Raw genomic sequence first — 23,764 nt, forward strand, 5'->3', positions numbered from 1 at the left:
TACAGCCAAAAGAGTCACACGCAGTACCTTTTTACCTTCCTGCATACGATTGTTTGTTTAATATGGATACACCTATGTATTTTAATTGTTGGAAATATTAACTATCCTTCAAGGACCATTTCATATGCCACCTCTTTTCCTGATTCCCTCAAGCACACTTCATCTCTCCCTACTTTGAACACCCATAACATTTCCATAATATTCTGTGACTTGTCTTATCGTCTTACTATGTGGAAATTTATTTAGAACAGGAATTGTAATCTGTTCGAGTTTTAAAGCTGTATTTTGAAACACAGTCCCTAGAAAGTACTATATATACACACACTGAGAGCTTTAAGAAACCATTCTCTTGCTAAATTTTCATAATCCTTATAAAACAGACATTATCTCCATTTACAAAAAAGTGGTGGTTAAGCCGCTTGCTGCAGATCACATAGATAACCGGAAGGCTGGTCCCACCGTGCCCCGCGCTTCAGGCTGAGGCCTGGCCTCGTCCCGACCAGATGCCGCGGGAACGCGCAGCAGGGGAACGCGCACTGGCCGCGATGCCAGCGGCCCGCGCGACGCACGAAAACTGCCTCTATGAACCTTACGTTCCTTCACAGGGTAATCTTTAACTATCTGTTGAATTGATGACAGCGAAAGGACTTTTCACAGTGAAGAAGCCCGAGGTGAACTAACCAAAGTGTGCAATATTCTATTATTAGTCTTATCCAAAGGAAGAAGATCTGTAAGAACGAAGAGCCTAGGAACTGTCATACTTTTAATGTCCCTAGAAGTCTACAGGGCCAGATATTTCAGAATTAGAGTTACAGATCGTACAAATGCTTACAAATATAAATTCAAATAAGGATTATGAAGTTGTTTCCACAAAGGCTTATACCAAGATTTGGAAACTTTTATTCCTAAACTTTGCTGAACTGAGAACTCCAATAAGCATATAACTTTTAAAGCAAGCAATAAAGAAACTCTGTCTGGTTTTATGTTTTTGTTGTTTTCTTAACTGATTTTAGAGAGGGGAAGGGAGGGGGTGGGGGAGAGAGAGACTAGTCGGTGACTGGAGTCATTTACACTAATGCGCAAGTCACAGTCAAGTGTTGGTTCAGGTCCTGGGCGTCAGTCAGCTTGAGGTCTGGGTGCACCCGCTGCCATCTTCCCCTTTTCCACCCCCTTTCTCAGGCCCCTTCCGCGTCCCCCCGTCTCTCTCTTGGTGACCGCGCTTTCCGCCTCCACCCGACCGGCCTTCCTCTCCACACGGAACTGCTCCCGGCGCTCTCGCCCCCAGGCCGCCGAGGCCGCGCCCTGGGCTGGAGGCTCACTCTCCCGGTCTTCGCCTGGCAGCTTCGAGGCTTGCGCCCCACGGCCCTTTAACCAATAGGAAAGCCCTACCGCTGGAACTCGGCTCGCTATTGGTTGGCCGAGCCATGGTGAGAGATGGTGCGGCGCCGGTTCTGGCCAAGGGTGAGAGCTGTGGGCGGTTGTTAAGGCTACCGTTCGTGACGTAGCGCCACCAGGCCGAGCAGTCCCCAGATGATTGGCTAGATGATCGGACGATCCTTTCTCATTGGTCGCAGGCTCGGCTGGCTCTGAGCGTGCGTATGCTGAAGGTTCCTTCCGCCCCGCTTCTCCGTTGACTGGAGACAGGCGGTGCGTCGGCGCCGGGGTTCGGTGACCTCTAGTGAGATCAGGAGGTGAGGTGGCCGGTGGCCGCGACGGGGAACCGGGGCGGCGGGGAAGCGGTGGGCGGGGGAGGGCTTGGGGCCGTGTTGGTGGCGGTTCTCGAGCCTCCGCTAGGCCTTGGGAAGGGGCAGGCGGCATCTCGTGCGGACCTGGCTGGAGCTGCGGCTGTGGTTTTAAGGGCGTGGCAGCCCTTGTCCCGCCAGGACCTCGATTAGACGCCCTTGAGGCGCGGCCGGTGGGGTGGCGGCCGACACCAGTGCCGGGGGAGCCCGGGAGCAGGCTGGGTCTGACCGGCCGGCGGCGGGGCGGACGAGCGTTTGCCGCCCTGTTCGATCTAGGCAGTGCTGGCTGTGCTGTCACGATCGTTGGGGCGAAAGGGTGCCAGAGGGTGACCTTGGAGGTCCCTCGATTCGAGAAATGCTGGGGGTTGAGGGGCGGCCCTGCCCGCAGCTGGCGGAGAGCGCGCGAGAAGGTGCGTCCGGCGCAGGCGTCCACGCCCAGGCGGTGCTGTTCGTCAGCACCTTCCTTCAGTGATGTGGGAGATGTCTGTGAGCGATGCGACTCGGCCGTGAAAAAACCGTTGATCTGCAGAGACGTGTTCGGCTAGTGCCGCGAGAAACGGGTGGAAAGGATGCGGAGCCATGTAGGGAGTCACCCAAGGATTCTTCTCCTTTTCTGTCTTATTCTTTGTGTGTGGGTAAGGGGCGTAGTCTCCTTGGTGCTGACGTCCTTTAGTCCAAACCTTTAGGTTTTTCGGAATTATTTGGTTTTAGTTCGGAAAAACCCACCTTGGAGGTTCAAATATCGAACAGATTTCTGCGGTAGGAGAAGGGTGATGTGTACTCCATCCTAAATGGCCTGTCGAAATATTCCAGGGCTCGAGGACATTCCTTTTTAGATCTGGAGTAGGACAGTTATAGGAAACATTTGTTTCCAGGCCATGCTAAATAATCGTGCATAATGTCGTCATCTCACAATGCAGAGAACCTATGTTTTGTTTGCTTGTGAATTTATTTTTCACTCCATACAATGAAAGACATTTTATGATTTAGAGGTGATCCAGCAAAGGCCTGCAGTGTACACTGAGGATGGATTGGATTTTAAGGACCTGCTTTGTTGTAGTGTTTTTCCAGGATTTATGGTAAATTAGCCAGTGAGGAAAAATGGGAATTAGTAACATGAAGGTTTAAAAAAATTGTGCAAAGATTACATCATTAACATGAAAACTCTCTTCTGTGGCATGCGCATTTCAGGATGAGGTGTGTGTTTGGGTATGTTTGCTCTTTTTACTCTTGTATGATCTAGTTTATAGTCCATGGATAGTCACATATATTATAGGGGTGGGGCAAAAGTAGGTTTACTGTTGTTTGTATGGAAAATAATACAATTAATGCATAATAATACAAGAATAAATTCCGCCTCACATACTCACAACTGTAAACTACGTTTGCCCCACCCTGTATATTGATATCCTTTTAGGTTGACACATATGAAATTGCAGATATTTGAAATTTGACTCTTTTTTTTTTTACCTACAAAAATAGCAGTTTCATATAGTTCCACAGTATTTTGTCAAAACTTTGGAGCTCCAGCTTTGTAAGTGAATAAAGAAGAGATGTGACTTACAAACAGGTAGCATATAATAGAATTGGGTGTCGAATCTAGGTTTCCTGATTTCCAGTGCAAGAAGTTATTTTTTTCCTCAGGTTACTAGGTTAAACAACAGAATGCTAGAGGAATCCTGTTGGGATTAAGAATGGCTCAGTATAAGACCCTAAGGTACTTACCTTCAAAGAAACAACATTCACAGCAATTAATTTGAGACCAGTGTAAGCTAGTGTATAATCAAATACTGGAATGTGTAGCACAGGAGGAGTGCTGAGGGGGAGGGAGGAATTAGAGTAGGATGCCAAAGCATCCTTTTCTGCACTTGGCCATGGTAGGTGGTTTCGGTAGCATATTGGATTAGAGTTTGAGGATTCCATTGAATTTAAGTTATCCATTTTTTGGAAATATCTTGTGAAATATTTGTATCACACATCAGTCCCAATAAGCAAGGCATACGTTGCCTATTTAACTTGATTTTTAAAGTAAATTTTATTTTTATTGCAGCATGGCATAAATACTGCCTATTGAATTTGCATGAGCCGACCTGTAGCCTGCTAGTGCCACTTGCAACTGCTGATGAAGGTGGAAGATTGGATTCCATGGCATTTAAAAGCCTTGCACAATCACAGAGAAATGGGGAGGGTGCTCATGAGAAATGAGTTTACAGTTATGGTTACTTTTGACACACCTTTGTACATTTCAGAACTCAGTTTGAATTTCTAAATAGGTCAGCTTCTCTGTGTTTAGGTATGATTCATGGGGTCATGTGTAATTCTTTTCCTGAATGTCACAAAGATGACTTTACAACTAGGAAAGAAATGTCGCAGAATTGACAATGCTACCATGAAATCTTTTTGAGGGAAAATATAATGTGCCTGATATATAATTATAGATTAATAATGCTAAACCAATTTGTTATCAGATTGGGGTGCCTTCCTGCTAGTAGCTCAGATTTTAATTCAACTGAATTAACTTTTTAATAGTGAAGGATATGTTGAGTTAATAGGGATTAACCTAAATTGAAGGGTTTGGGGAGAGGAAGTGGTACAAATCATTTTAACCTAGTTTTGACTCCACTTGATTCTTTAGACTGATCTGTAGTTTTTTTGTTTTTGTGAGTTTTTTTGTTTTTTATTTTTATTTTTTTAATATATCTTTATTGATTTCAGAGAGAGGAAAGGAGAGGGAGAGAGAGAGAGAGAAACATCAATGATGAGAGAGTCGTTGATCGGCTGCAGCCCGCAACCCTGGCATGTGCCCTGACCGGGAATTGAACCCTGATCGCCTGGATCCTAGGTCGATGCTCAACCGCTGAGCCATGCCTGGCTGGGCGAGTTTTTTTGTTTTTTAATATAAGAAAGAAGTTATGTGATAGAAGACCATCATGAAAAGCTAGTCTCTTGTGAGACTTTTTGTTGTAATGAAGTAGGGTTCAAATCTAAGATATGATTAATACTCTCCAATACTTTAAGGCCAAGTCCCTGATAATTTAATAGAAAGTATTTATGTTATTGTTCATTTTCCAGAATAGTATATAAAATGTAGCCTCACTTCCCATCTCATCTCCTTTTAATATATTCCCTGAATGCTCTGCATTCAGCCTTTAACTGAGGGCCAAAGAAGGGGGCATTGTATTCATATCTTGGTGACTTAAAAAACGTTATCTTGAGATCTGTTTCAAGATGTGTCAATAACATACATGCTACTGTAGTATAAGAATTTATTTTTAATTAAGCAGATATTTGTTGAGCAACTGCTATATATGAGGATAAAATGAGCAAGACTCGGGGGAAGGTTGAAAAAGCATGAATAAACACAGGCAGATGCATGGCACATTTGTATATCTTAGTGACTGCCAGCTGTTTAAAATGGAGGCCCACAGTACAAAATACGTGTTATGCTGGAAGCCAGCACACACACTCATATATGTATAGTTTCATGAAACAGAAAGTTTCAAGAAGGAGACATAGAAGCGTGGAACAGACTAACGAATCTCAGAGGGAAGGCGGGAGTGGGTGGGGGGAGAGATTAATCTAAGAACTTATACGCATATATGCATATCCTATGGATACAGAAAATAGTGGGGTGAAGGCCTGGGAGTAGGGGTATAGGATGGAGGGGATCAATGGGGGGGAAAAGGGGGACAATTTGTAATACTTTCAACAATAAAGATAAATTTTTTAAAAGTTTCAAGAAGTAATACCTACCCATACTATATTTCTTACCACAGCTATTTATTTTATTTTTTTAAAATGGTTTTTCTAACTCAAAATTGATTTTATAATCTAATTGATCCAGTGACTTGTACTTTGAAAACCAGATACCTAACTGGTGGCCTTGTATGGTTGAGATGTAAAGAACGTAGAGGAATACAGTGAGAGATGATTGCTTTGGTTTCTTTAGATAGATTTGGTCCCTTTAGATAGATCAATGCTTTCTTTACCTTAATTTGTTGCCTTTTTATTTCCTCTCTTCAATGAATGAATCACTTTCTTAGTTATTACCATAAATGTAAGATTCATTTGAATTTTTGCTAGTGTGCTGGTGTGTCAGTCAGTTAGCTTACTTTTTAAATCTTAATTTTAATTGATTTTTATGAGTAGTTAATATTCTGTATCATAAGCATTAATTTTAGGGTAAGAAGTAAGACTTGCAAGTTCCTACATTAGAGATCAATGACTGTTTTTTTTTAAAATCAGAATATCAAAATTATTATTTAGCCAGCAAACATGGGGAGGTTTAGTCATGGTAGTGGTAGATCAAAATTACCTATGTGTTCTGTTTGGAATTTTTAAATTTTAGACACCTGTACTTTGGTCAGTGTTGTCTAGTAATGTAGCATTTTGATTAGCTATAAAAGTTTGGTCTGAGAAAGGACTTTTCTCTGGTGATGACAACATTAGGAAGATAAACATAATATGGCTAGTGACATTATGCCATATGTTGGATGGAATGTTCAAGTGTAATGGGCCCCTCCCTTGAGGAGCTTTATAAACTAAGATCATTTACAGGACACTCAAGGAGTAGATTCTTTGGTATTTTTACCTTTTGCATAACCAGAATGTGGAGAATGAAAAGGGTACTTCTATGCACTTTGCATCAGGGTACTTAGAAAATAAATATGAATAGCTGTTTCTCACTTTGGTTTCCTGCTTTATGGTGCTGCTCCTTGGCTCAGATAATATCAAGGGCTGAGATATTTATTTGGCTTGATCTTAAATGCCTGAATTCATTCAGCTTACAAGAAACAGCTGCTTTTAGTTTGGTTGCTAGTGAATAACAGATGGAAGTGTTGAGAGTAAAAAAGTAATAACAGTTGCTTTATTTTGATTTTATAATTATTTTCCAAAATTATTAGAAGCACTGTCACATAGTGTTATTCATGTGTACAATACACTGTGCATACAAGAGTGGGGTTTACAACATTCTTTTCCTAAAAACTCAGTGAGCTGTACACTAATTATTCGTACTTGATATTCTTTTCAGGATCCAAGTATTCTGTAGCTACAATGTTGTCAAGACTTTTCCGAATGCATGGCCTCTTTGTGGCCTCCCATCCCTGGGAAGTTATAGTGGGGACAGTGACACTGACCATCTGTATGATGTCCATGAACATGTTTACCGGCAATGATAAGATCTGTGGTTGGAATTATGAGTGTCCAAAGTTTGAAGAGGTTTGTGAAATTAATTCAATATTGGCTCAAGAAAATGACATTTTCAACTTCTAAATAGTATCTCCTTTTAGAGACTATATAATCAAAAAAGTTATGAGTAAGATATTTTAGTATTTATGAACTTGCCTCAAATTTTCATTTACTTATGTAATATGGAAATGCACTGGAAACACTCTTCTTTTGCTTTCTCTACACAAATGAATGTAATTGACTCTACTTGAGAAATACGGCGTTTATAATTAACAGTGAGTGATTGGCTTAATCAGTGGATTGTTTAAAAATTGGATTTAGTTTTCAATATGCATATTTAATTTTTTTTATGCTCACTGGAGGATATTTTTCCTATTGCTTTTTTAGAGAGATTGGAAAGGGGGAGGAGAGAGAGAGAGATAGAAACATATATGTGAGAGAGAGACATCAGTTGGTTGCCTCTCTCTTGCGTTGTGCCAGGCTAGGGCCTGAGATTGAGCCTGCAGCTGAGTTACGTGTACTTGTCCAAAACTGAACCCAGGACCCTTCAGTCTGCAGGCCGACACTTTAACCACTGAGCCAAATCAGCTAGGGCTGCATATTTAATATTTTTATTTGACTTGTATTGTGCCTACATTTATATTATCTTAATATGTAAACTAGTGAGCATATAAAATAATTCTTACTTTTGATTGCTTATTTTAAAAGCTATTGCTATTGTGATTGTTTTCTCTCTCTCTTTCCCAATAGGATGTTTTGAGCAGTGACATAATAATTCTGACAATAACACGATGCATAGCAATCCTGTATATTTACTTCCAGTTCCAGAATTTACGTCAACTTGGATCAAAATATATTTTGGGTAATCATTTTATACATTTAACTTCTTTATGTGCCATCAGATTTTTTTTTATTTGCTGTGGAATTATTTGTTCAAATCGTGTATGGAAATGTGTGTATTGCTTAAAGTGTGCTGCATGCACTTAATAGTTTACTTTCTTATTATTGGGACTTAGACATTCTGATATTTGAGACCTTAATAATCTGGAGAGAATAATGTTTCAGAATATTAATAGGGCTATATGTTATTTGTGTAATAAAGGATGACATTTTTCAGTTTGTTGAATTTTGTCATTTTAGGTATTGCTGGCCTCTTCACAATTTTCTCAAGTTTTGTATTCAGTACAGTTGTCATTCATTTCTTAGATAAAGAATTGACAGGCTTGAAGTAAGTATTTAAAGCATAAGTATAGTTTTTTCAAAATATTTTTTATATATTATATATTTTATATATTTTTTCAAAATATAGTAAGAACTTCTAAAGTTGTAATATATAAATTTTCAAAAGTTTTAGAAAATACAAGGAAACTTTTCATGTAATCATTTAGCTATTTTTAAAACCTGTTAATATTTTGGTATATATTCTTTGGCACTTTTTTTATACTTAACGAAACCTTCTGATATTATACTATATGTACTGCTTTATAACTACTTTATGCCTAATAATAGTTGATCAACATCTTTGCATGTCCATAATGCTAAACTAAATTTTTTGTAGTGGCTGTCTAGTATGCCTCTGTATGAATACGTTGTAATTTATTTACTGAGTCCTGTATGGTTGGATTGTTAGGGTATGTAATTTCCTTCATTAATAAAAACACTGTGCTGAATGCCTGTATCTAAGTTTTTGTTCATATTCATAGTTATTTTCTTAGGATACACTCTTAGGAGTAAGATAGTGGCTGTGTGAGTTTTAAGGACTTTTGAGTACCATTTTTTTTGCCAATTTACTCTCCAGTAAGGTTATTTAGTTTATCTTCCCACAAGTAATGATAAACGAGAGAAAACTGTATACATTGTACATTTTTTCCCCAAGCTAGTTCAAGGAGACATTATTTACTAAGGATGATATTTTTTATAAATTATCAAAAGGTGTTTCTGTACAAAAATATTTACACTTTTCACAAATGTTTTAACAACTAAAATGCTTGGCTTTGAGGATGTTAAAGGAGTATAGGGTATATACTTTTTTTGGTATATGCAAAAAGGTTCATAAATTAGAGGACCATACAATGTAAGGGGAGGAAGTTTTGTTTTGGGAAGGATTTTTTAAGCCATATTTTTTCCTCTGTTAAATATACCTCATCATCTTGTGTTTTTTCCAGTGAAGCTTTGCCCTTTTTCCTACTTTTGATTGACCTTTCCAGAGCAAGTGCACTAGCAAAGTTTGCCCTCAGTTCCAACTCACAGGTAAGTACTATTTATAAGACATAAATGTTAATAGTATCCCCTTTTTTCTCCAGTTTATTTACATTAATAGGAAGGATTAATAGAGTTTCTTCATAGTCCAAGATTTAGGAATTGCCTACAATTGTAAGTTTAATTATCAAGTCCTCAGACTGGTCTTCCTAAGTACCCTAGGAACAGTTCCATTTATCTAAAAACTGAATTATAATTCCATAGCTCCTGGAATTTGGAATTGTCCCTGTTTTCTTTTTGAAGTTTTCGGAAATTAGGGTTATATTTTGGACTTTTGAATAAGTAAGAGCATCTACCTAGTGAAACACAGGATAGGATCTAATGGAAGAATTTCAGGTTAGGTTTATTTCTAAACTGTTTGAAAACACTAGCATTATTTCCCACCTAAAGTTTTATCTTGGTGTTCATTAGTCACTTTAAAGAATCCAGCATTTTCAACAATCTTTCATCAGAGTATCTGAGTATAAAATACCATGTACTTCTGCCTTAAGTATTTGATGAATAGTTATGAGCAAGGATATGATTTGACAAGAATATGATTAAGGTTTCATAATACCAACGTGGTTTCAAAAATTTTGCAATTAAGAACTTCTGTCAGTGGTAGCCAAAATATAAAATGTTGTAAAATTTAATTATGTGAAATTTAAATGGCAGGATTAATGCACTACCTCACAGGAATCTTTCTAAGAAATACCTTGTTCAGTGGAGAGGGAAAGCAGGGTACTGTATATGTTTGTTTGTTTTTAATCCACTGTATTATTATTGTACTTTGCATTTAGAATGCCTGTTAGTCTTGTCATATTGTATATTTTATTCTTTGCATAGTAAGTTAGATTTCAGTGGAAACCCCAGCATGCTCTCTAACATTTTTAAAAGTTATTTTGTGCCTTACCTGATTGATATGTTTGGTCTGTGTTTTAGGATGAAGTCAGGGAAAATATTGCTCGTGGAATGGCAATTTTAGGCCCCACGTTCACCCTTGATGCTCTTGTAGAGTGTCTTGTGATTGGAGTTGGTACCATGTCAGGTTTGTAAGCAGTTTTTAATATAGTTTAAAATAAGTTTGTAATAAAGGAAAAAAAAGAGAACAATTTAGATTGCATTGGCTGTTGTTAAATTCTGACTCTTAAAAGTCTGATATTATTCTTAAAATTTAATTGTGTGAGTATGCGGGTATATCTGACCTCTGTCTGTTAGTTCTAATATAAACTTAGTAGCAGGTTACTGATTTATTTTTCACTTTTGCCATCTTTCTCAGTGTACCACTCTTTCAATAACTTTGTGATGTTTTTGTTTGTTTTGTGTTTGGTTTTGTAAGATTGTATTCCGAGGCTTTTCTGGAAAGCACCTTCTAGACCTTGCTGTTGCCTATACTAAATTAGTGACTTGGTTCCTTGTGTTTTATTGTCATGTAGAGACAGTGCAAGAGTCAGGAGTTGTCAGCTCTGGCCTGGTAGCTCAGTTGGTTAGAGTATCATCCCAATATACCAAGATGTTGTGGGTTTGATCCCTGGTCAGGGCACATACAAGAAGCAACCAGTGAATACATCAGTAAGTGGAACAACAAATTGATGTCTCTCTCTCTAATCAATCAATTAAAAAAAAAGTCAGGAGTTGGATAGAGCTAAGTTAGATCCTCCTAATAGGATAGTAAGAAGATTTAACCAGACAGTATGTGGTATATCCTCAATTGGATAGGAGAGAATTAGATATTAAGTCTAATTCTCCCTTATGAAGGACACAGGTCTCCCTTATGAAGGACAAAAAGTATGGTCTGGCATGGAAACTTGCCAGAATGAATATATCGTGCTGTTGTGGAGGTTTCCTAATCATTAGAACTAGATTTAATGACTTTCTCATGAAGACCACACATAGTTAACTACTGTTCTCGTACATTTCCTGGTGCCTTAGTGCCCTTAATAATATTCTTTCAGAGCTAAATTATCTAAGTTTTTTTGTGTTTTTTAAATATATCTTTTATTGATTTCAGAGAGAGGAAAGGAGAGGGAGAGAGAGAGAGAGAAACATCAATGATGAGAGAGTCATTGATCAAGCCCACAACCCAGGCATGTGCCCTGACCGGGAATCGAACCCCGATTGCCTGGATCCTAGGTCGATGCTCAACCGCTGAGCCACGCCCGGCCGGGCTAAATTATCTAAGTTTTAAGAGTAGTTTGTTGTCATTATTAGTTGAGGTCTCTTCACTAAGTAGTGTGAAGAGACATTAAAAATATGATGTTTCTTAAAACTTTCTGAAGGTCAGTTTTGTTCAGTTAATCTGTCATTCAACATTTTATTTGGCAAAGATATTTTTAAAATAATTTTTTTAAATGTACATTCTTTAAAATCTCTTTTTGGGTAAAGTTCTGAGTTTTGACAAAAATATAGTCTTGTAACCACCAGGACAATCAAGAAAAATGTTTTTGATTAGGTGAAAACATACCTATGTGATTTTTTTTTTAAGCAAAAGCACATAAGAAGATGAAGAGGATCAGCCAGAAACTAGTCATAGGCCATGAAACCAAGGATTAATCATTTGAAACTGACGGGGAAAGTAGGGTGAGGTCATAGAGGTGGACAAATGAAATGATTAGATTTGTAGTTGGAGAAGCCAGTCAGGAGACATTTACAGCTATACAGAAATGGTATAATAATCAGAGATTTGGCTTAAGGTAAAAAAAGAGACAGATTTAACACAATTGGGAAGTAACCCTTTAGAAAGCCATTAAAAAAGGGAAAAGTCTTAACTTTCTAGAATATATAGATTAGTGCTCTTTGTATGGTAGCAAAATGGCTCAAAGATACAACCTGGGGACAGAATAGGGAGACTGCCTGGAGAGCATATGGCAGCAGAGCAGTTACTGTTGTGCAGACGGAAACTGTAGATTGCAGGGTTGTGAAAAGCATTGGGTAAGTATCATTTTCACGGTCTCAAGTTTGAAAAGATTATATTTGTTATTTAAAATGTAGGTTGTTAATGCTTTTGCTGTCATTTTGTATTAAATTTCCATGTATGGAAGTAATTGCTATAGAAATTTTAAAACATATAGTGTATGATATTGTTATATTATTTAGTCAAATGATTTATTACAATTCAGAAAATAAAACAAATTTTTGTATTCCAGTTGGCAGTTTTTAAAGAAAAAGGGAATCGTTTTTTATATTTTAAAACATTTTTTATATTTAATATGAGTGACATCAGAAATATGTGTTATATAACGAGTGGAGTGGGATCAGTAGTGTAAAACTGGAGGGTTTGCTCCATTAGATATACTTATCTCAAAACAGTATTTTAGTAAAGGGGATTATCAAATGTATATTAAATGCTACCGTAATGCCTGGCATTGTGATTTGGGGGACATGGGAGAAGACAGTTATTCCTCTGTCCTCTCAGGCTTAGTTGGAATCACCTCTGAGTTCCTAATTCTTTTTCCAATAGATGTCAAAGAGATTAATATACTGACATTTTCATTTATTTGTCTACCTATGGGAAGAGTCCTTGTGATGTATACACCATCAGAAATGGACTTTATTAATTGCGCGTTTAATTTTTCTCTTCCCAGGGGTGCGCCAGCTTGAAATTATGTGCTGCTTTGGCTGCATGTCAGTTCTTGCCAACTACTTCGTGTTCATGACTTTCTTCCCAGCTTGTGTGTCCTTGGTTTTAGAGGTAACTGCAGTTCTTACTACGACACTCATAGACAAGTAATGTTTCTCATTATATCTGTTCACCTAAATAAAATCAGTGCCCTCTAATGTAACTCTGACTTACTTTGTAGCTTTCCCGGGAAAGCCGCGAGGGTCGTCCAATTTGGCAGCTCAGCCATTTTGCCCGAGTTTTGGAAGAGGAGGAAAATAAACCAAACCCTGTTACTCAGAGGGTTAAGATGATCATGGTAATTACATGGTTTTCTTCTCCCTTCGGGATCTTCTGTTCCAATGTCATAGTTGGCTCTTCAGTTTTGTTTTGTTTTTCTTTTTGTCATCTTTCTATAATATTTGGTTCTTTCACTGATGCTCGTCTTCCCTTTTCTTCTTACTTGTTTCTCATTTCTTAGAGGCTCCTGGTTTTTATTAGTTAGCGTCTCTGCCCTAAACAGAGTTTTCAAGTTCCTCCACTTTATCTCTCTCTGAAAACCTGTTCTTCGGAATGTGTTGAGTAGCTCAGCAAGATCAGTACTACAGTCAGTCACATAACAAGCTCAGGGCTTTCTGCTCCTGTAAGGAGATGCCAAGGAAGATAGTGTCTGGTTACTCAGTTGCTAAGGATGAGAAGTTTAGGTTCCATTAATATGCAGAAGATATATAATTTTTTAAAAATTTTATTTCAGTCTCTAGGCTTGGTTCTTGTTCACGCTCATAGTCGCTGGATAGCTGATCCTTCTCCTCAAAACAGTACAGCAGAGAACTCTAAGGTTTCTTTAGGATTGGATGGGAATGTGTCCAAAAGAATTGAACCAAGTGTTTCCCTCTGGCAGTTTTATCTCTCCAAGTAAGTTTCCTGAGACCTACTTTGTTGTATATTAATCACGGTACTTTGTGCTGCTAAAAATTTAGGTTGTGCCTTTTATATTTTCGAGTAATAACATTTTAATTTTCTTTATTTAGAATGATCAGCATGGATATTGAGCAAGTTATTACCCTAAGTTTAGCTCTCCTTCTGGCTGTCAAATATATCTTCTTTGAACAAGCAGAGACAGAATCTACACTTTCATTGAAAAACCCTATCACATCTCCTGTCGTGACCCAAAAGAAAGTCCCAGATGATTGCTGTAGGCGTGACCCTGTTGTGGTCAGAAATAACCAGAAGCTCCATGCAGCAGAGGAGGAGGCAAGGATAAGCAAGGAAAGAAAAGGTGATTTCTTATTCTCTTCATTTTCCGTTCTTAAAAGGCTGCTTTGTCAAGAAGTTTAGTGTTGTGAAATTTCTTTTGATCTCTTGAACAGTTGAGGTTATAAAACCCTTAGTGGCAGAAACTGACACCTCAAACAGAGCTACGTTTGTGGTTGGTAACACCTCCTTACTGAGTACTTCGCTGGAACTAGAGATACAGGAACCTGAAATCGAACTTCCCAAGGAGCCTCGGCCTAATGAAGAATGTCTCCAGATACTTGGGAATGCAGAGGTGAGGAAAGTAAAATACCTTCCAGCTTGGTATCTTTCTTAAGAAAAGGAGCGCCCGGCTGGGCGTGGCTCAGTGGTTGAGCGTCGACCTAGGGTCCAGGCGATCAGGGTTCGATTTCTGGTCAGGGCACATGCCCGGGTTGCAGGCTCGATCCCCAATGACTCTCTCATCATTAATGTTTCTGTCTATCTCTCTCTCTCTCTCTCTCTCTCCCCCCTTTCCTCTCTCTGAAATCAATAAAGATATATTTTTAAAAAAAAAAGAAAAGGAGCTTTTTTAGTAAAGGAATGAAGGAAGTTATAGCGACTGAGTACCTGCTAGGTTCTAGGCACTGTGTTGCATGGTTTAAGGTATTAGTCTTTTTTTTTTTCTTCTTTAATCTTTATTGATTTCAGGGAGGAAGGGAGAGGGAGAGAGAGGAAGAGAGAGAGAGAGAAACATCAATGAAGAGAGAGTCATTGATCAGCTGCCTCCTGCCTGCCCCCTGCTGGGGATCAAGCCCGAAACCTGGGCATGTGCCTTGACCGGGAATTGAATCTTGATCTCCTGGATCCTAGGTCAGTGCTCAGCCATTGAGCCACGTCTGGCCAGGCCACAGGTACTGGTCTAATTTATTCCCCACAACCTTGTGAGATAAGTGGAATTGTCGTGTCTCCCCCTCCCCCCATTTTTCTTTTAACCCTCACCCAAGGATATTTTTTCCATTGCTTTTCAGAGAGAGTGAAAAGGAGAGAGAGAAAGAAACATCGATGTGAGAGAGACACATTGATTGGTTGCTTCCCACACAAGCCCTGACCAGGGCCAGAGATTGAGCCTGCAACTGAGGTACCTGCCCTTGGCTGGAATTGAACCGGGGACCCTTCAGTCCACAGGCCGATGCTCTAATCATTGAGCCAAATGGGCCAGGGCTATCCCCATTTTTTAGATGAGCAAGCTGAGGCTCCAGGAGGTTTAAACATTTTCCAAAGTAATACATGTAGGAAATGGTAAAGCTGGGATCAGAAGTCCATGATTTACTGGCTCAAGAGCCAGTGGTCGTTCTACTTTATTACTGTTTAAAATAGAGTTGAACAATTACTGTATTCTCATATGTATGTTGAGGCCTAGAAAAGGTTTAACACAGAAATGAGCCTGATGCTCGTGAGGAAGCTTATTTTCCTTTCTGAGATTTGAACAGGGTTTCTACCTGCATGACTAGATGAGTCCACTCATGCTTTAGTGTGATGTTTTGTTCTATCTGCTTAATCTGGTTCATTCTTAATTTATGCACATAGGAGTGAGAATAGAGTTGTTTGTTTTCTTTACCACTTTCCTTTCCCTCATCCCTATTAATGTGTACCAATATCTCAGCTGTCTTCCTGTATACAGGGGTAGCAAAACCTATAGGAGGGTGGGTGTCAGAATTTTAATTAATGGATTTTTTTCCCTATGGACCTTACTTGTAAAATTTAGTGTTTTGGTCTTACATTTGTTTAATTGTAACATTTTTATGAAGAATTTGCTTTCATTTTGATATTCTTATTTGTTCTTCAATCATCTTTAGAATTCCAAAGTCCTTTAGGTTCTCCTCTTACTTGTGTTTTAGCTCTATTAGAACATTATTTGTATTAAATGGTTTATTTAGTATTAATAATATGAAGTACTGTTCTTCAAGACTTTTGTCATCCCTCTCCCTCAACCCCCTCCAATTTTTTTCATTTCTTTAGAAAGGTGCAAAATTCCTTAGTGATGCTGAGATCATCCAATTAGTCAACGCTAAGCATATCCCAGCTTACAAATTGGAAACTCTAATGGAAAACCATGAACGAGGTGTATCTATTCGCCGACAGTTGCTTTCCAAAAAACTTCCAGAGCCTTCTTCTCTCCAGTATCTGCCTTACAGGGACTATAATTACTCCTTGGTATGTAATTTTTTTGATTTGAGAAAGTTTTCTTTGTAACTTTTTAGTCTTACAGCTTTAGTCTTTAGCTTTTTAGTTTTTTTCCTTGACTAGTCTTTTGTATGTACATAGTTTTAGAAAGTATTTTCCTTTGAAGTCATTTTACTGTAATTTTGTATTCTGCCTGTGATATAGGTCATAAAAATTCAAAATACTCTTCCTGTTGTTTATAGTCATTACTCAAATATTTTAGTGTCTTAAGTACTTTTTAAAGAGTAAATAAAAATTTTTTTGAAAAATACACTAAAGGGTTAAGTTGAAGAAAGTTATTGACGACAAAAGCTGTGTGTTTGCAATACAGATTTCAACTAGGTGTCTGACTTTACCTTTTAGGTGATGGGAGCTTGCTGTGAGAATGTTATTGGATATATGCCCATCCCTGTTGGAGTGGCTGGACCCCTGTGCTTGGATGGAAAAGAGTTTCAGGTTCCAATGGCAACAACAGAAGGTTGTCTTGTGGCCAGCACTAACAGAGGCTGCAGAGCAATAGGTGTAAGTTGGCATTTATATATTTGCTTGTTTTAAGATACACTCTAAGGCCAGGCAATGGGAAGAGATTGGGGACAACTAGGGACACCTTTTGGGATAAGCAGAAGTGTCTTCAGAATTAATATGTGCTTCTGTAACATGCTTTGCATAGCTTGGTGGGGGTGCCAGCAGCCGAATCCTTGCAGATGGGATGACACGTGGCCCAGTCGTGCGTCTTCCCCGTGCTTCTGACTCTGCAGAAGTGAAGGCCTGGCTTGAGACACCTGAAGGGTTCACAGTGATAAAGGAGGCATTCGACAGCACCAGCAGGTGTGTGTGTGTGTGGGGGGGGGGGGTTGTAAGTGCATTTATGTTTATTTCAGAACCAGTGCCATCTTCTTTGATCTCTGAACATAACAACATATTGCCAGCTTAAAATGACATAAAATATCAAATCCATTCATTCAAAATTAGTAATTAATACTTGGTTTGGGGTGGGGGAGCAGATGTTAATCCAAATGAATATCTCCATAGAGGTAAATTAGAAAACTATAGTGTGAGCTAGTAAGTTTGCGTGTTGATTTTATAAGGCTCACTTTAATCAGACTTACTTTCCCGTAGAGTTTTGACTTAGCATTGCCCTAGGGCAGAATTGCCAGAGAAAAAGATTTGGAAGCAGGATAGAAGTAAATATTAGAGTAATAGATTTACTTTGAATACAGAAAATTAAATTTATAAAGAAGCATAAACAATACAAATGATAACCCCAGGGTATTTCAAGCTTATATGCTTATTTTTACTTGGACTTTTAAAGTTTATCTAATATAATGTTTAAAGAAGAAAATACGTTAATAAGTAATGGGATTTCTCTTATGAATAAAGTGAACCAATTAGGTTTTAAGATGACTTCCATCTTCTTTACAAAAACAAAAACTTTGCTTCTTTTGTTGACAGGTTTGCACGTCTACAGAAACTTCATATGAGTGTGGCTGGGCGCAACCTTTACATTCGTTTCCAGTCCATGTCAGGGGATGCCATGGGGATGAACATGATCTCGAAGGTGCGCATGGGTGGACCATAACAGAGCTTGTAAGCGCGTCCCAGGAACAGGAAACTCGGTTGTCAGGGAGACAGGAGTGGGAGCAGGCTTGCTGTCTACTTTATGCCCTCCTGTGCTTTTAATATTATACCATCTACATGGACAGCAGTTAATTGAGTTAATTGATTGAAAGATTTTAATTGAAAAGTAAATACTGATTCATGTAACTCATTATATAAATCAGGCATTTGTTGATTGGTGGTGTTTGTATTTGATATATTTAATTTAGACTTGGCATTATATACGTTCTGGGTCTACGCAGAGGGGCTGGGAAGTCTTAGGGTTAGCACTTCAAAACTTTGTCCTATAAACTTTGAAAGTTGACCTCTTCTATAGACTTTAAGACTTCTGTTTAAGAGGCCAAGTTCATGTATACAGTCCATTTATTTTAATTATCTCCTTATAAGAAGATTGTGTATGGCTTACATTTTGATCTACTGATATCTGGTATTTACCAGACACAAATATAAAATGTTAAAGTGAGTTAGACTAACAAAATTTATTTTTTGGTTTACCTGTTTATATTTGGAAAGAGAGAGGATAGTGACTAAATGCATAAGCTTTAAAAATTGCCAATACAGTGGTTCCTAAAATTAAAAATAAAATTACTATGATCTAGCAATTCCACTTCTGGATATATACCCAAAAGAATGGAAAGGAAGTCTCAGAGACATAGTTGTACGTCCTTGTTTATACAGCATTATTCACAATAGCCAAACGATCGAAGCAGCCCAAGTGTTCATTGAGGGATGAATGAATAAACAAAATGTGCTGTGTTTATACAATGGAATATTATTTAATCCTAAAAAGAAAGGAAATGCTGACATCTGCTAAATGTGGATGAACCTTGAGGTTCACTTGCTAAGTGAAATACTCTGGTTACAAAAAAATAAATGCTGTATGATTCCCACTTAGGTACCTAGATTAGTAAAATACATAAAAATGGAAAGTAGAATGGTAGTTTCCAAGGGTAAGGAGAAAGGGGAATGGGGAATTATTTAATGGGTCCAGAGTTTCAGTTTCGCAAGATAAAGAGAGTTCTGGAGATTGGTTGTACAATAGTGTGGATATCCTTAAAACTACTAAACTGTAAACTTGAAAATAGTTAAGATGGTAAATTCTATGTTATGTATATTTTACCTAATTAAAACACATTTTTAAAAATTGCCCACAAGTATGTTTGGGTTATTGAGGTATGAGTTAACAGAATTAATTTTACTTAATTGGAAATCATTCGAAGTCTTATTTATATTTTATGTAATGTAAATCCCATCAACTTTCCATTAACAAGATTTACTTTAATGTCTGACCTCTCCTTCCAGGCTTGGTAAATTGGGCTTTTAGGTAACAATTTAATAACCAGAAGAAGGAATTTATTAAACGTTGATCATGGGTTGGGTAACTCCCTCCCCAGTGACATGAAGATGAGTATTACATTCTCATTGAATAATTTTTAGTATTCTCATCTATATTCTATTCATCAATCACTACAAAAAAGTTTGTTTTCATACCTGTAAAGAACCATTAGGAACCTATACCTGACTGAGAAGTTACTTTTGTGCTCAGTTTCTTTAAAGTATAGTTATTGTATTATAAATTAGGGTTATTATTGTTACTGTACTTAATAGTATTATTATAGATACAAATGAAGCCTCTGATCTATAAATAACTGTGCATTTTAATGTAATGTTTATTTGTTTGTTTTGTGATTGTTAATAGGGTACAGAGAAAGCACTTTCGAAACTCCATGAGTATTTCCCTGAAATGCAGATCCTGGCGGTCAGTGGTAACTATTGTACTGACAAGAAGCCTGCTGCTATAAACTGGATAGAGGGGAGAGGAAAGTCTGTTGTTTGTGAAGCTGTCATTCCAGCCAAGGTTGTCAGAGAGGTGAGTGATTGAATAAACACTTTATTATGGCAATCTAATTGGATTTAAAAATTGGAGAAAAGAGTATTAACATTCTAAGTAAAGTTTAATATATGGGTGCATGTTTTATGTTAAAGGTGACTGTTTTATCATATCTTGCCCATCTGTTTGTCGCATTCATAGGAACAAACTTAACTGATACTCTTTTTATTGAGGGGGGGGCTTAAATGGGGCCACAGCTAAACTTCCTTGTTTCCTGGAGGTACAGAAAGATTGATATAGGTAACAGACCCCTGAGTCTTTGGGGCGGGAGGTGAGGTGTAAAATGAATACAACTCTGTTTTCAGGTGTTGAAGACTACTACGGAAGCTATGATTGATGTCAATATTAATAAGAACCTGGTTGGCTCTGCCATGGCTGGGAGCATTGGAGGCTACAATGCCCACGCAGCAAACATTGTCACTGCCATCTACATTGCCTGTGGACAGGTGAGGGCTCCAGCCTCCACTTCTGTTCTCTTTTGTTGTTCTCAGAAAGAGAAGTTTTATATTTTTCCTTTTTTTCGTCTTCAGGATGCAGCACAGAATGTTGGTAGTTCAAACTGTATTACTTTAATGGAAGCAAGTGGTCCCACAAATGAAGACTTGTATATCAGCTGCACCATGCCATCTATAGAAATAGGAACTGTGGGTGGTGGGACCAACCTCCTCCCTCAGCAAGCCTGCTTGCAGGTATGAAGTGACCTCAAGCCTAGTTCTCACTGAGATTCTCTGTGTTTCTCTCTGACACTGCATGATTTACCTCTATATTTTAGCTGGTCCTTTCATTCTTTTGTTTCCCACCAGCCTAGTCCAAGTAAGTATATTTGGGCATATGCTTAGTAAATTGAGAAAGTAGATTAAGAGAGCAAATGAATGCTCATATACTCCGAGTAAATGCAGTGCCAGCCAGACCGTGGATGTGTGTTAACCATGGTGTATGTGTTGTCAGTTCTGGCTGTTAATCTTGGAAATTCAGTGGAGTCTAGTTCTATTCGGAAGCCATTGTAGTTGCCCCTACTTTAGTTGAGTAGGAAATTGTTGCCATGACTTTAAAGGTGAGTCCTGCTGTGTCTCTGGCTGCAGATGTTAGGTGTTCAAGGAGCGTGCAAAGACAATCCTGGGGAAAATGCCCGGCAGCTTGCCAGAATCGTGTGTGGCACAGTAATGGCTGGGGAACTGTCACTGATGGCAGCATTGGCAGCAGGACATCTTGTCAAAAGTCACATGATTCACAACAGGTAAGACTTAAAAATTTATTTAACATGATTTCCCTGTACTCAGAATATGCCGTATCAAAACCTAGTATTCAGCCCTGGCTGATGTGGTTCAGTTGGTTGGAGTGTCATCCTGTGCACCAGAGGGTCACGGGTTTGTTTGACTCTGGTCAAGGGCACATACCCAAGTGCAGGTCCCGTCTCCGTAGGGCTGCGCGCAAGAGGCAGCCAGTCGATGTTCCCTCCCTCCCTCCCTCCCTCCCTCCCTCCCTCCCTCCCTCCTTCCCTCCCTCCCTTCCTCTCTGAAATCAGTAAACATGCCCTGGGACGAGGATTGAAAGTTAAGTAGGTAAAACAGACACCCCTAGTACTCCGATAGTAGTCCCAGCCTAAAAGCCTGCATTCCTGACATGCTGTATCTCTCTGCTTTTTCATAGGTCAAAGATAAATTTACAAGACCTCCAAGGAACTTGCACCAAGCAGGCTGCTTGAGTAGCCTGACAGTTCTGAACTGAAATACGGGTGTTGGGTTCTAAAGGACTAACATAAAATCTGTGAATTAAAAAGCTCAAAGCAGTGTCTTGAGGATGAATAGATGTGATCGGCGAGACGGCTGCTTGGTGTTTGGCTCTTTCAGAAAGGTCTGAGGTCCTTCCCATGCAGATCCCTCAGCTCCGGAGACAGTTTAGTGCTTTCTGTGCTGTGCTGTTTGGAAAGATCTCAACGTGGATATTATGCTTTAAAGCACCACAGATGGTAATCGTCAGCCCACTTCTGAAAGAGTACACGCTGGAAAAAGTGTTTTCTTTTGATGAAATTAATGGAGCTCATGGTGATTAGTGTGAGATGGTCCTCCTTCCACATCCCCACCACCCTGGGTTGAAAATGAACTTTTAAATTATACTGTAGCTGGCAAAACTCCTGATTTCATAGTTAATTTATTAAGCCTGGGTTGTAGAACTTGAAGAAATAAGAGCTACGTTTATTTTTTGTAAACTAATACTTCCTTTGGTGCTGATCTGTTCTGATTTCTTTTCGGGTAGCCAGTGTGACTCTTGAGGAGAGGACCTGTTTTCTTCAAGGGAGGAGTTGCTCTATTCCCGGCCTCAGAATGACGTGCTAAGCAGCGCTAGTAGTTCTCTACCAGGAAACCAAATCACTGCGTTTCTCTCCACAGGCCGTTTGTTCAGAGAGGCCTCTTGTCGAAACAAATGTTTGTCTGGATGGGCTGTAGTGTATCTTTCAAAATAAGGCTTTAAGAAACAGAGTTTTGTGCTCTTTATTAAAGATATCAGAGCTCTTAATATTGCTTAGACCAGTGATTTTCAACCTTTTCATCTCATAGCACATAAACTAATTGCTAAAATTCTGTGGCACACCAAAAAAATATTTTTGCCAATCTGACAAAAAAAAGATACAATATTGATTCATTCACACCAGATGACTATTGTGTTGGCTGTTGTCATTTTTTAATTTGACAATCTAAGGGAAAAGAGGTCCGTCCCCTGACTAAATAGTCAGGTGTTGCATGTTTTAAAAACTCTTGCACACCGGTGGAAAGTCGCTGGATTAGAGGAAGGTGACAGTTTATCAAGAACATAGTCTGTGAGCCCTCTAAGAACTTGAGGGTAGAAAATAGGTTTGAAAGAAAAATACGATTTCTCTAATCAACTTTAATTTCTTAAAAGACACTTAAATTTATTTAGCTGAAAAATCTAGATAGTTTTTTGTAAAGAATTGTATCAGATCTGTATATGTTGTAATAGAGCTTCTTATGCTAGGAGTTTATTGAAGGTGTTCAAGAAATAAATAAAAATCAACTTGTATGCTGATCAAACACTCAAAGCTTAGGCCAGAGACTATTGTGTCCTCTCATGTTGCCCAGGAAACCCTGGCTTGCTTGTGGAGAGCCTCATGAAAGGGTACGTCAGGTTCAGAACCAGGGAAGGCGCCGTGTGAATGGCCCTGGAGAGTGTGCCTTGTTCCTGTGGCCAGGAGGTTGGCGGCTGAAACATTCACACAGGGCTCTTTGATGGACCCATAAAAGCTCTTCGCTTTTTCTCAGGGGGTCAGCAGAGTTGTGGGATCTTAATTTTTTTTAATGTACAAGTTTTGTATAAGTAATAAAGAACTACTTATTTTGTATTACACCTAATGCTTCAAGTGTTGGTCTTGGAGAGCTGATGGCTGAGAAACATCCCAGCGACGCCGTGCAGCACGGAGAACCTCGGAATGACTGCGGCTGCAGTGTGGTGGAAGTGGTCTGTGCACGGGATATTGCTTCTGTTGTGACTTTGCAGCCAGTGACTTATTTATCTGACCTTTTCACAGAAGTGGCAGCAAAAAATACGTTGAGTCTTCATTTTGGTGACTATAACCGATATTGTCTTGCTAAATTGATGTTTTGTACAATTACTAAATTGTATACATTTTGTCATATTTTTTTCCAGTTCCAGTAAATTATGAAGGGAAGTTAATATGGATAAGTGTAAGCAGTAACCTTTTTTGTTTGGATTAACCCTCAGCCTGACGCCTGGGAGCTTAAGTCTGGCCAGAGTGGTGACCTAGAATTCACGGGAGGTGTCGCATGACCATTTGTGGTTCTCCATTGTATTCTCCAACTCTGCAACATGGATGGCAGGCTGGTGTGGCATGTACATTAAAATCTCTTCCTTATGCTTAGAGAGTTCGATTAGTTCAGGTCTGTCATTTCAGCTGAACTACTTTTGGATACTGGGGCTGTGAGGGTTAGTTGAGAGGAAGAGGGCATAGAGATTGGGGCGCCAAAACCAAACGAAGCTGTGCCGCGGAACGGG

The 23,764-nt window shown here is 38.9% G+C and overlaps 1 protein-coding gene across 1 annotated transcript; it reads left to right on the forward strand.

Annotated features, from left to right (window-relative positions):
• Positions 1 to 1,584: 1,584 nt before the first annotated feature.
• On the forward strand, positions 1,585 to 23,425 carry HMGCR (3-hydroxy-3-methylglutaryl-CoA reductase). The gene is made up of 20 exons (XM_016205246.2): positions 1,585 to 1,691; positions 6,775 to 6,962; positions 7,683 to 7,794; positions 8,073 to 8,160; positions 9,098 to 9,182; positions 10,113 to 10,218; positions 12,755 to 12,861; positions 12,971 to 13,087; positions 13,523 to 13,683; positions 13,800 to 14,047; positions 14,139 to 14,317; positions 16,024 to 16,218; positions 16,591 to 16,749; positions 16,898 to 17,055; positions 17,680 to 17,785; positions 19,544 to 19,714; positions 20,041 to 20,181; positions 20,266 to 20,424; positions 20,818 to 20,972; positions 21,386 to 23,425. Exons 2-20 carry the CDS (start codon positions 6,798 to 6,800, stop codon positions 21,438 to 21,440), a joined length of 2,667 nt encoding a protein of 888 aa, XP_016060732.1. The 5' UTR covers positions 1,585 to 1,691; positions 6,775 to 6,797; the 3' UTR covers positions 21,441 to 23,425.
• Positions 23,426 to 23,764: the final 339 nt, after the last annotated feature.

Source organism: Miniopterus natalensis, chromosome 3, assembly GCF_054644295.1.
Source record: "Miniopterus natalensis isolate mMinNat1 chromosome 3, mMinNat1.hap1, whole genome shotgun sequence".
Classification (NCBI taxonomy): Eukaryota; Metazoa; Chordata; class Mammalia; order Chiroptera; family Miniopteridae; genus Miniopterus; species Miniopterus natalensis.